Source organism: Dromiciops gliroides, chromosome 2, assembly GCF_019393635.1.
Source record: "Dromiciops gliroides isolate mDroGli1 chromosome 2, mDroGli1.pri, whole genome shotgun sequence".
Lineage (NCBI taxonomy): Eukaryota > Metazoa > Chordata > Mammalia > Microbiotheria > Microbiotheriidae > Dromiciops > Dromiciops gliroides.
In genome coordinates, this window is record NC_057862.1 from 383,946,007 (window position 1) to 383,959,720 (window position 13,714).

Here is a 13,714-nt window from a genome sequence, read left to right on the forward strand (position 1 = left end):
ATAAAGCACTGGCCTGGGAGTCAGGAGGACCTGAGTTCAAAGCCTGCCTCAGACACTTAACACTTACTAGCTGTGTGACCTTGGGCAAGTCACTTAACCCTAATTTCCTCACCCCCCCCAAAAAAAAACCCCACAAACAAACATAAGATGTGCATTAAAGGAAAGAGCAGGGAATTTGGGATGTAGGTTTGTTTTGGTTGGGCAATGAGGGTTAAGTGACTTGCCCAAGGTCACACACCTAGTAAGTGTTAAGTGTCTGAGGTCAGATTTGAACTCAGGTCCTCCTGACTCCAGGGCCAGTGTTTTACCACTGCGCCACCTAGCTGCCCCGGGATGTAGGTTTGAAGCCCAGTTTTGCTACTTATTACTTATATGAACTTGGAAAAGTCACTTAACTTTTCTAAAGAGATTGGACTAGATGATCCCTAGGGTCCCTTCTAGCTCTTGATCCTATCTATGATTCTACATTCTAAGGTCCTTCCAGGCTCAACATTCTAGGATTTTCACTATTTGTCCTTAGGTAAATAATTTCCTTTTGGAGCCTGTTTTTATTGTTGGTTTTTGGTCTTCTGTCCACTGTGGAAATTTTAGCCTTGATTTAGGAGAAAATTTTTTAACAATCAGAGCTGTCCCCCAAATGGGCTAGAATGGACTGTCTTAGGAAGTAATGGGCTTCCCTTCCCTGGAGATCTTCAAGGGGAGACTGTATGAACCCAGATCAGCTATTCCATAGAGGGAGTTTGTTTTCAGCTATGGATTAGACAAGTGGTCACTGGGGTCCTTTATAAACTGAAATTCTGATCTTGTGACAATAGTAACAATCCCATCTACTTGGGAGGGTTGCTGTGAACACCAACTTTGACATTATAGAAATCATCTTAAATAAGCAACCTAATATTAAAAAGTCAAAAAAACTCTAAGAATGAAAGGGCATGGTACAGCAAATCACATTTCCCCCTAGAAGCCCACAGAAGAGAAATGTTAAGAATGAAGAGAAACTTCACCTCTTGAGGAGGAATATCAAACGAAATGGTCCTCATGTCCACTTTGATAAAGCTGTCAGTGCAGGGCAGGATAAAGAAGAGCCCTGTACAGGGAAAGAGCCAGATGATCAATGAGAGAGAATGACATCCAACGACTTTCTTTTGTCATTAAATCAGAAGACAATCAAATCTAACCAATTTTATATCTAGACTGTTGTTGTACAAAGGAGCCAGTCTGGGCAGAGCCATTCTCCATCAACAAACACATTTTTCTTGTCTAAGGTTCTGTGACTAGCCTTGGGCAAGTCTCAGTGTCTATCTGATTTCTTCAATAGAATGTCATATTCATTTTTCTTTTTAAAATTAAGTTTTATCGAAGCCCTTCATTTGTACATGACCATATTTTCCAGATATTATTGCCCCACCTTCCTTCCAAAAGAAATTCTACCATGTAATAAAGACAACCAGCCAACAGATACTGTATTCCACACCCAAAGTCCCCAACCTCTCTACCAAAAAGAAGTAGGTGCTTAGGATGTCATATTTCTGGGTGAATTTCACTCAAAAGCAGTTGGAGAAAGTTGGGTCTTCTGAAGCAGCAAATCTTACATCTGGCTGTCTCTTGTGTGTACTTGTTAGCTATGTGACCCAGGGCTAGTTTGTCTCAGTTTTTTCATCTGTAAAATGGTGATAATAATAGTTTCTACCTCCCAGGATTATGAGGATCAAATAAGATGATCATTTAGCACAGTGCCTGGCACATAGTAGGCACTTAATAAATGCTTCTTTCTTTCTTTAACTTTACATGGCTATTGTGGGAATAAAATGAGGTAAGAGATGTAAAGTACGTTGCTACCTTAAAGTAGCTGTTATTAGCTACATCTGGTCCCAAATGTTTTGCTCTTCACATCTAGAAGGCAGGTTTGCACATCAATATGCAACATCACTTAGATTTAAGATCTGAGTCTAATACTTGCCATCTGTATATCTTGGATAAAATAATTTAGCTCTCTCCATTTCCTCAGGGAATGGAGGAAAGAGGACTGGCTTAGGTGCCAGGGCTGAGTGGAAGCCCTAGTTCAGCCAGTCATTAAATGTATGAGCATGTATATGTCATTTCTTCTTTTTTGGCCTCGGTTTTCTCCTGTGTAAAGTGAGGGGGGTTGGATGAGAAAACATGCAAGATCTTTTAGGCTCTAAGAGTTTATGGGAGGGCAGCTAGATGGCGCAGTGGTTAAAGCACCGGCCCTGGATTCAGGAGTACCTGAGTTCAAATCTGGCCTCAGACACTTGACACTTACTAGCTGTGTGACCCTGGGCAAGTCACTTAACCCCAATTGCCTCACTAAAAAACCAAAACAAACCAAAACAAAACAAAAACAAGAGTTTATGGGGAAAAAAAAAGAGAGAGTTTATGAGCCCCTGAAGCTGCTCCAGGACCATGCCCTACCCTCCTGGGTTGAGTCTTTTGCAGGACCCCAAACAAAATTATCAATTAGGGAAAACTACCTTTGCACCAGGCTCACTCACAGGGGTCACTGTAGGAAATACACTCCAGAAAAGGAAGTTCTAAGAATTATCACAGGTCATGGTGGGAGGGGACAAGAGGGAAAAAACAATAGAAGAGGGTGTAGGCTGGGTTTCTTCTAGCCTAGGGATTACTGTAGCACCTTCCTGACTTGTCTCCCTCTTACAAAATGATCCTTTGCTGACAAAGTAAAATTCCTAGCATACAAATCTGACAACATAGTTCTGCTGCTGAAATGGCTTCTAATTCCCTAGTCGGGGCAGAATGGTATAGTAGAAAAAGCAGAGGATTATGGATATAAAGCTGGAAGGAGGTTTTGAGGTCACTGTATCTATCCTGTCCCTCATTTTACAGACGAGGAAACTGAGGCCCTGAGAAGGTAAGTGACTTCTTCAGGGTCACACAATTTACTAAACAGAATTTAAACTCCAGTCTTCCTGACTCCAATTCCAGCATACTATCCACCATCTGGTGACTCACAAAGTATGTTCTAGGGCCTCTTAGGGGTTCCCATGACCCTTCCAAATGTCTGGAAAGTCAAAGATATTTTCATAATAATACCAAAATATTTTCAGTTTTTATATCCATAGATAGAACCCATATAAACAAAAGCCCTTTCAGGGTCTCAGTAATTTTTAAAAGCATAAAGGAGTCTTGGGACTAAAATGTTTGGGAACCATTCTATAGCAGGTGGATCCCACTGGCTTTGGAGTCAGGGGTCATGAGCTCCAATTCTTTCTAACTATCAGATCCCAGGAAGTCACTGGGACTCTGTGAAAAGGAGGTAACAACACTTTCAGTACTCATCTCATAGGGTAGGTGTAAGGAAAGCATTTAAAAGGTCTCTGTGCATGTCACGGCACTGTCTTAGTTTAACTCAGAATCTATGACAGCATCTTATTATAGTAATATTAGTAATAATAATAATGAACATTTATGTAGTACTTACTATGTATCAGCCATTGTGCTAAGTGCTTTCCAATTATTATCCCATTTGATCTTCACAACAACCTCAAGAAAAAGCTACTGTTATTGTCCCCGTTTTACAGATGAGGAAACGGGAGGCAAAGGCTGACTTGACTAGGGTCACACAGCTATCAAATGTCTTAAAGCTACATTTGAACTCAAGTCTTCCTGACTCCATCCACTGTACCACCAGCTGCTAAAATAACACAGTTGTAGAGGCAAGTCTGGATGTTACTTCTCAAAAGACCAGATGCCTTTAGTTTAAAAAGAAGCAGGGTAGATTAACAGAAAGAGTTTTAGAGTTGGAAAAGTTCTGCTTTTGAATCCTGGCTCTAATACTTTCCAGGCATGTGACCCTGGACCAGTCATTTTACATTTCTGAGCCTCAAGCTACTTATCTGCAAACCTGCCACAATACTGCCTGACCTGTCTTGCAGGGCTTTTGCAAAAATCAAAGTGCTTGCACCAATTTGAGCTATTGTTATTATTCTAAATTACAAGACTTAGCTACCAAAAAACAACAAAAAAAGACTTAGCTATAGTCTCCCACCATTTAGCCCCATCTTTCAAGTCATATTTCAGACACCCCAATACTTCCAGATCTTGTCCTCTCCTGCCTCTCTGGGTGGCTGCCTCCTTACAGACTCCCTCCACAGCTCCATCTCCTGAAACTCTTCCAAGTGGCTGAGGTGTCACTTTAGAGAACCTCTCTTCCTAATATTATCTTCCCCCTACACTCCCCAGTCTGAAGTGATCCCTTCAATACATTCAGCACATTCTGACTGAGTTGTTAGCACTGAGAGACTCTTCTACCCCATTCCATTAAGGTCCTCAAGCATAGACACTATGTTGACTTTTCACCCTTGAACTCACTCCCAGGTCTTACATACATATACATGCTGAGCTGATCTGGGGCAGCTAGCTGGCACAGTAGATAGAGTGCCAGGCTTAAAGTCAGAAGACTCTTCTTCCTGAGTTCAAATCTGGCATCAGACACTTACTGGCTGTGTGACCCTGGCAAGTCATTTAACCCTGTTTGCCTCAGTTTCCTCCTCCGTAAAATGAGCTGGAGAAGGAAATGGCAAACCCCTCCAGTATCTGTGCCAAGAAAACCCCAAATGGGGTCTGAAACGACTAAACAACAAGCCCATCTTACACACGGTGGGTACATAATACATGATATAATGTCAGGATGGCATTCGTAGATATTGACTGAACCAAACTAAATTTAGGACTCTTCCCCGAGTATGGAAGTGGGGAGAACTGTTGGATGCTGTAGATAAGGGGAGTGGGTGAAAACTGAAGCGAAATGTCCCTCTCTGCTACAGATAAGTCATGACGCTGCCACTCACCTGGACCTTTGGCTCCTCCCTGTAAAATTCGCCCCAGTCTGAAGATGATAGCTCTCTCATACTCCTTTATGATCTAGAAAAGAAAACAGAAAATTAAGTTCTTATGAGATTAAGAAGATCCTTGATGCCCCTTGTGCCTAGTGCAGGGCTCTGCATTTTTCTTTTTTTTTTTGGTGAGGCAATTGGGGTTAAGTGACTTGCCCAGGGTCACACAGCTAGTAAGTGTTAAGTGTCTGAGGCCAGATTTGAACTCAGGTACTCCTGAATCCAGGGCCAGTGCTCTATTCACTGCACCACCTAGCTGCCCCCGCTCTGCATTTTTCAAAAGGGAGAGGAAGGAATAAGAGGCAAAGTGAAACACTAAAAAGATCATTGAATTGGGGAGTCCTAAGAACTATATTTTGTGAGTGAGATTTTCCCCAACCCTTAGATATGTGATTTGTCTATTAGGTATAAGTAATATAATCAGTATTTAATAATCAGCATAGTGTACAAATTGTGTTTTAACCTGCTTAGGTAGTTCTTATAAAGCAAATAAGACAGCAGGGCTTATAAAATGCTGTTAGATGAAGACAAGATTGACTTCAGCCTTGACAATATTTATTGTAGACAACTGTGAATGTCTTTTTAGACAAATTTAAAAGTTAGACCGTCCCACTTTACATGGCAGTATGCCAAGAAAATGACTGTTCATTTGTAGACTGAAAGTCCAAACATACAGTATTTTGATTGACTTTATGTTTCTTGATGGACGGTAAACTGGGAGGAGTTTGTCTAAAATTAGTATGGAATATAAGCATTTAAGCCTCACAGGGTTATAAAAATCTTAGACTGGCACTGCTCAGGGTCTTCAGGTCCTATACCTGAGACAAGCTTTATTGTGAGAAAGGTATCCTCTCTCAATAAACCTATCTTTCTACAGCTTGGAGATTGCGCTTTTTTTTTTTCTTCATTGGATAGAAATTTTCGTGACAATTTGATTCCTGGCTCTGTCACTTACTTAACTCTGTAATGTTGGGCAAAGTAGCCTGTCCTCTCTGGGTCTCAGTTGACTCACTTGGGTTTTTTGTTTGTTTATTTTTGTGAGGCAATTGGGGTTAAGTGACTTGCCTAGGGTCACACAGCTAGTAAGTGTTAAGTGTCTGAGGCCAGATTTGAACTCAGTTCCTCCTGAATCCAGGGCTGGTGCTCTATCCAGTGCGCCACCTAGCTGCCCCTTGGTTTTTTGTTTGTTTGTTTTTTTTTCAGTTGATTCACTTGTAAAAAATGAGAGGGTTGGACTAGATGGTGTCTAAGGCTCCTTCCAGCTCTAAATCCTGTGATCCCACGGATAAAGAACAATATTGGCCATAAATGCACCCACAGATTAAACAGTCTCCTTATCCAAAAGGACAAGGAACCACTTAAACCCCTTTTTCAAAGCTTCCTAAAATAAATGTTCCATTACCTTTATGCACATCCAGACTGAGATGGGGAAGGTAATGACTGTGAAGATGAAGGACACAATCACCAGAATCCATCCGCAACAACCAAGGCCCTTACTGGGGTTATCTGCAGTAAAGAATATATAGTTCATGTTATCAAGACCAAAAAGAGTCTGGGGGAATCACTCTCTCACTTTTTTTTTTTTTTGGCAGGGCAATGAGGGTTAAGTGACTTGCCCAGGGTCACACAGCTAGTAAGTGTCAAGCGTCTGAGACTGGATTTGAACTCAGGTCCTCCTGAATCCAGGGTTGGTGCTTTATCCACTCTACCACCTAGCTGCTCCAGGATCACTCTTATAGTATGAAACTACAGGGAACTAGAGAGCTTAGAGGCTAGCCTGATATATTAGAGAGAGCACAGAATTAGTCATCAAGAAACTTAGCTCTTCATTTCAGCTCTGCTGCTTCTATGTCCTTCTTTGTAAAACAGGGTGGGGTGGACTAGACCAATCATATTTTCTTTTTTTTTTTTTTTTTTTTTTGGTTTTTTGCGGGGCAGTGGGGTTTAAGTGACTTGCTCAGGGTCACACAGCTAGTAAGTGTCAAGTGTCTGAGGCCGGACTTGAACTCAGGTACTCCTGAATCCAGGGCGGTGCTTTATCCACTGTACCACCTAGCCGCCCCCAACCAATCATATTTTCTTAACTTTTTTGGTATTGGACCTCTTTGGCAGGCTGGTGAAGCCTGTGGACCCCTTCTCAGAATAATGCTTTAACCACATAAAGTAAAACACATGGGATTACAAAGGAAACCAATTATGTTGAAATATAGTTATCAAACTATGAAAAAGAAGTTAATGGACTCCTGACATATTGAATGGATAATTTCCACCATCTCTTTCCATTCTGATACCTTATGTCCTAAGTCTTCTTCCATTTCTTTGGGGTTTTTTTTTTTTTTTTTTTTTGGTGAGGCAATTGGGGTTAAGTGACTTTGCCCAGTGTCACACAGCTAGTAAGTGTTAAGTGTCTGAGGCCGGATTTGAACTCAGGTCCTCCAGGGCCAGTGCTCTATCCACTGCGCCACCTAGCTGCCCCTTCTTCCATTTCTAATATGCTATGGCATTACTTTTCTATGCCTTGCTTTCTTCATCTTTAAAATGGGTGTAATAACATGTTACTACTGTCTTCAGTGGGTTTTGATGCAAATGCATTGGTGCAGCTAGGTGGCTCAGTGGATAAAGCACCGGCCTTGGATTCAGGAGGACCTGAGTTCAAATCCAGCTTCAGACAGTTGACACTTACTAGCTGTGTGACCCTGGGCAAGTTGCTTAACCCTCATTGCCACAAAAAAAAAGTTAAAAAATGATGCAAGTGCATTGCAAACATTAGAATACCATATAAATAAATAGGAACTATTATGATTGAGTATTAAGGTCCTTTCCTGCTTTAACACTTTGTAAGTATGAGCGAAACATTCAAATAGTCATTCAATAAGCAGGCTAATACATTGCACTGAGAGTATCAAGAAGTCCTAGAGCTGGCACTCACTTCCATGTGTTTCAGTATCCTCATCTGAAAAACGAGAGGATAGAATAAATGATCTGAGGTCCCTTCCAGCTCCATGATCTCATTACATTCTATTTTTTTTTTGTTTTACAAGTTCATGTATTCATTTTCTACTGTCAGGCTTGGATTGAGTTTATTTTTTTTAAGTTAAAAAAAAAGAAAACCAAAACCTTCATAACCAACATGCATAGTCATTCAAAACAAGTTTTTATATTGGCTATTTCCAAGAAGTATATCAAGATAAAGCTAAAACACACAAATAATTGCAATACAAATTAGTACACAGGAATGATACAGAGTTGGGGTGGCTAGGTGGCACAGTGGATAAAGCACCGGCCCTGGATTCAGGAGTACCTGAGTTCAAATCCGGCCTCAGACACTTGACACTTACTAGTTGTGTGACCCTGGGCAAGTCACTTAACCCCCATTGCCCCGCCAAAAAAAAAAAGAATGATACAGAGTACTAAGAAACCACAATGGGGAAAGAAAGAATGTGGATTAGAGAAGGCAATACTGTGCCCAGAAAGAAGCCAAGAGTACTGATTGAGTAGCCAACCAGTCTGTGACACACCAGAAGAGCTTGGGGATCAAAATTTCCCATAGTGGTATCTCAGACTCAGCAAGAAAATCCATGCTGGAGGGCAGATTGTCCCTTTTGGTGCAATGGAGCCAAGTAGTTGTGAAATCTCCCAAGCTGGAAGTTGTAAAGGAAGGTGTTACTCATCTATTTTACTTGGAAAAGGCCCAAATCTCATATTCCAGAATGATCATGGGCTCAAACATTCCATCTTTCATCACAGAATCATATGAGTTAGAAATGGGAGTGATCTTACACTACAGGATGTCCGGACTGGAAGGGGCCTTAGTGAAAATTATCTAATCACCTCATTTTACAGCTGGAAAAAAATGAGGCCAAGAGCAGGAAAGTGATTTGACCAAATACACAGGCGTTACAACCAAAATTTGAACCCACATCTTCCTGATTCCTCTCCCAGAATCATACAGCATTTGTATAGTGAGACTGTGGGGCTGGAGGCGAAAGAAATAGCTAGAGAAGAATAGTGGGGAAGATCCAGATGAATATTAATAAAGCGCTACTAGATTATAAACTTGCTGAGGGAATGGATGCAGTGATTAGGAAATATTTATCTTTGTATCTCGATCAAAATCTAACAGAAAAAATAGCAAATTATGTGACTGTCACAAAGGACTTTGAATTTCAGGTTCGTCATTAGTAACAGGCTTTCATCCAAATTCAATTTAATTTAATTCAAGAAATATTTATTAAATGACTACTATGTACAAGCCACTTGCTGGTAGTCTTTTAGAGAAGAGTTATTGGCTTATTCTCACTACTAGTTCAATGTAATGAGTAGGGCATTTGTTGCATTTGACTTATATAACATCTGTCACTGACTCCCATGAAAGCTTGATGGTTCAACGATTACTTAATATCCATAAAGCAGCATGTTCAGGGGCAGCTAGGTGGCGCAGTGGATAGAGCACCGGCCCTGGAGTCAGGAGTAACTGAGTTCAAATCCAGCCTCAGACACTTAACACTTACCAGCTGTGTGACCCTGGGCAAGTCACTTAACCCCAATTGCCTCTATTAAAAAAAAAAAAAAAAGCTGCGTGTTCAATGAATACTGGATCCAGAGGAATGGGGTTCTAGCATGGGCTCAGCCTGTGTAGGATCTTGGGCCTCAGTTTCCTCACTTCTAAAGTGAGGGTATTAGCCTAGATAAACATCTATGGTTGATTCCAACCTTAAATCTATGATTTTATAATCCCTACCATTGATTAGTTGTGTGACATGGAACAAATAGTTATGTCACTCTGGGCCTTTGTTTCCTTAAAGCTATGAATTTAGGAGAATATTCCTTTACCTATCTGCCTCAAAGGGTGATGAGATAATGCACATCAAGTACTTCGTACCTGGAGCAGCTCACTGGTTCTTTATCTGTCATTGTATATTTGGACCGGACCTGTGCTTACTGGTAAAGAACACCTAATGAGGAATGACGACCAATTCAGGTCTCTACTTTCTCTGCAATTTACTCTCTTAAAGATGTGCTTGGGCACTGAGACATTAAGCAACTTGCCTGGGGTGGTGTGGCCAATATGTATCAGTGGAAGAACTTAAACCCAGGTCTTCCCAACTCTGAGGCCAGCTCCCTAGCCATGATGCCGGGTTGCCTCTATAAATGTTATTTGTTCTTTTAAAACAATTTAAAACAATCTGTGAGACTGTGCTAGGCTGTACAAAGGCCAAACAGATGATTCTTTGGATTATAGGTCTAGAGTCAGAAATGATTCGAGAGGACATTTAGACCAACCCTCTCATTTTACAGCTGAGGAAACTAAGGTCCAGGGAGATGAAGTGATTTTCTCAAGGTCATCAAGAAAGTATCAAAAGCGGTATTTAAAGACGGTGGTGGTGGTGGTTGTTCATCATCAATATCCATTGTTGTTGAATTATTAATAATGCTGGTGATTGGGGCAGCTGGGTGGTGCAGTGGATAGAACACTGGCCCTGGAGTCAGGAGTACCTGAGTTCAAATCCGGCCTCAGACACTTGACACTTACTAGCTGTGTGACCCTGGGCAAGTCACTTAACCCCAATTGCCTCACTAAAAAAAAAAAATGCTGGTGATTAATATAATTATACAATGTATTATATATTATATATACAATAACAATCACCGCTGTACTTTAAAGTTTACAAAGTGGTTTCTACAGAACAACCATGTAAATAGCATTCTCATTTTAAAGATGCAGAAGCCAAGGCCCCGGACAGGTAAAGTATCTGTCCAGGGTCACAGCTTCAAAACTGGGACTCAAACACAGGTCCTTTCAACTCCAAGTCCAAGTGTTATATGATAGTAAAGTCTACACAATCTTGGAGAGGTCTACACAATCCTTTTCCAAGAAAAAAAATCAATGCACTGAGAGATTATAAGTCTCCAATGTGGGTGTTTTTGGAGAAGGCTTATATCAAGCCTTTTTGCTATCATAAACCAGAACCAAAAGCCCTAATTACCAATGGTCTGGTGTCAGTGGCAACCTTCCAAGACAGCTGTATCCAAATTGGGAATGCACTGGAGAAGCTCTGATAATGAAATCTGAGATTCCCACAGAGTAAGTCCTCTTATTTCCAAACAACATTCTTTATGGCAAGAAATGGCAGAAGGCTCCCTGCCAGTCCTAAGTCTGGCCTCCTGAGGCTCTCCAACAAAGAACAGATGTATACCAGCTAGTTAACTCTTTTATGTTACAGAAAAATTTCCACACACTAAATACCGGAGGATGCAAAATGAAAGAGAAAGAAAGAGACAGACAGACAGAGAGGAGAATGAAAAGTGGCCTTTCCTCAATGGATGCTTCACAAATACGCAAATTTGCCTTGTAGGTACATGATGAGCCTGGCACCTCGGCCTTCTAAACACTGCCCAGAAACTTAGGTGATTTTTTTTTTTTGCTAGAAACCTAAGAAATGGTGGTCTTCTTTTAAAACCCAAGATTGTTCAGTGATGAAAAGCAAGAAAAGGAAATTAAGTAGCTCTCTGAGGGTGATTTATGAAATGCAACTGGGCCTAGAACACAGAATGTTAGTGCTGGAAGGAACCCTGGAGGTCGTTAAGTCCAACCCCCCTCATTTTAGAGATGAGAAAATGAAGAATCAGAGAGATGAAATGGGTTCCTGGTTATATGTGTAGTAAATGGTTAGCCCTGAATATGAAACTTGCCCTCTCAGCCCCACCATTTTACAGAGGATGGCTGAGTTTGAAACACAGATCTTCTGACTTCAAATCCAATGTCTGTGACCACATGCTGACATGACATTCAATGTCTGGTTACGTATAAACAGAGAAGCTAGATTCTTGTAGAGGGTTCACTTCTAGGCTTTCTCACCCCTTTGAAATGGAACCATTCTACCATAATTCCTCGCCCTTCCCACATTTGATGTTTCATTAGTGGCTCAGTTAGATGACACATCCTGACATATTCCTAACCTCCCAGATCTTCAGGATTACCAAAAATCCACAGATTCATCTTCCACATGACAGCAAGCCTTGACAGGTAGGAAAGGAAATTCTAATTTCCTTCCAGATATTACATCACAATAAAAATAATTCACCAAACTGATAAGTGAATTCTATTGCTCTACTTGAGAAAAGGTCTTGAAAGGCAACAAGGAATGGATACGGAGATGGAAGAGCAGGGTTAGAATTCTGATCCTGTCACTGGTGTGATCTAGGAAGGATACAACCTCTCTGGGATTTCAGTTTCCTTTTCTGTAAAATAAGGGGGTTAGCCTAGATCAGGGGTTCTTAATTTAGGGTCTGTGGGCTTAAAACATCTTGATTACTGTTTCAATATATATTTATAATTATATTTCAACATAATAAATATAAGTAATTCTCTCCCCCATTAGAGTATGAACTCCCTTAGAGTACTGTATTTTTGTCTTTCTTTGTATCACTAGTGCTTAGTACAGTGCTGAGCATATAGTGGGCAATTAATAAATGTTTAGGTTTTTGTTTAACTTTGATTTTGTTTAATTTTCAGATCTGAATTCTCTCAGCACCTCCCCTTTGACATCTTCTCCCCCTGCCATTGAGAAAGCGGGAAGAAAAATAACCGTTAAAAAGCATGTATTGTCAAGTAAAACAAATTTCACATTGGCCATGCCCATGCTTTATCCACTGAGCCACCTAGCTGCCCCCTGAGTTCAAATTTAACCTCAGACACTTGACACATACTAACTGTGTGATTCTGGGCAAGTCACTTAACTCTGATTGCCTTGTTTAAAAAAAAAGGAATTGTAGTTGATCATTGTGTCAATAAGAATTCCTAAGTCTTTCAAACATGTCTTTACGATATTGTTGTGTTTAATAAAATACTTGTTTATTTTACTTGACTTCCTTTATAATCTTACGCATTTAAAGGTATTATTCTGGGGCAGCTAGGTGGTGCAGTAGATAGAACACTGGCCCTGGAGTCAGGAGGACCTGAGTTCAAATCTGGCCTCAGACACTTAACACTTACTAGCTGTGTGACCCTGGGCAAGTCACTTAACCCCAATTGCCACACTAAAAAAAAAAAAAGTTTTATTCTGAGAAGGGGTCCACAGCTTTCATTAGATTATCCAATTAAAGATTCAAGATTGTTAAAGAAGCACCAATGCAATGGTATCTAGGAAACAACTGTTTGGTATTACTGGACCACAAAGAACATTCTTCAAGACTTAGTACCTTTCTTTCAGTACTCCATTGTACAATTGTTTGTTATTTTCTCATTTTTCAGTGGTAAATTCCAAGAGAGTAAATGAGTAGCTAAGGAATACAAGGCATTGAAAAGATAATGTTTACCCAGTTGAGTATAGTATTAAGCATTCATTTAATCTAGTTGAACATGAATAGGAAGAAGAGTTTGGCTTTTCTGGAAACCAATTCTGCTTTTTTTTAAGGTCAAAGTTCACATACACAACTAGCATTTCAAGTTTACAAAGTGTTTCGATTGTATCTCATAACAGCCCCATGAGGCAATAGTGCAGTTATTATTAATTCCATTTCATGGATAAGGAAACTGAGGCACAGAGGTTGACTATCTTATCCAAGGTGATGAAAAAGAGGAGAGCTGGAACTAATTCATGTCTAAGGAGAGGAAGCATCATATAATAAAATGAAAAGGAGGTTTGGAGGCAGTTTTGCATTCAAGTCTTGTCTCCAGCTTTTGTTCCAGTTTTTCAACATTTCTTTTCTCTCTTTTTTCTCCCAACTTTTCTAAACCACTATTTTTATAGTAAAATGGAGAAATGTAAAGCAAGGTTGTTGTTAAGAAAGGATCATGCAAATCATAAGTTCCTATGGAAATGGAAGCACTATTAACT

General features: G+C 40.3%; 1 protein-coding gene across 1 annotated transcript in view; it reads right to left on the reverse strand.

Annotated features, from left to right (window-relative positions):
• Positions 1-13,714, reverse strand: part of STOM (stomatin) — a 50,468-nt gene that overhangs the window by 13,870 nt on the left and 22,884 nt on the right. The window contains exons 2-4 of the mRNA XM_043988722.1: positions 6,277-6,380; positions 4,830-4,902; positions 1,005-1,087 (exon numbers count right to left, since the gene is read on the reverse strand). Of these exons, the coding sequence (XP_043844657.1) occupies positions 1,005-1,087; positions 4,830-4,902; positions 6,277-6,380 (260 nt within the window). The remainder of the gene's footprint in view (positions 1-1,004; positions 1,088-4,829; positions 4,903-6,276; positions 6,381-13,714) is intronic.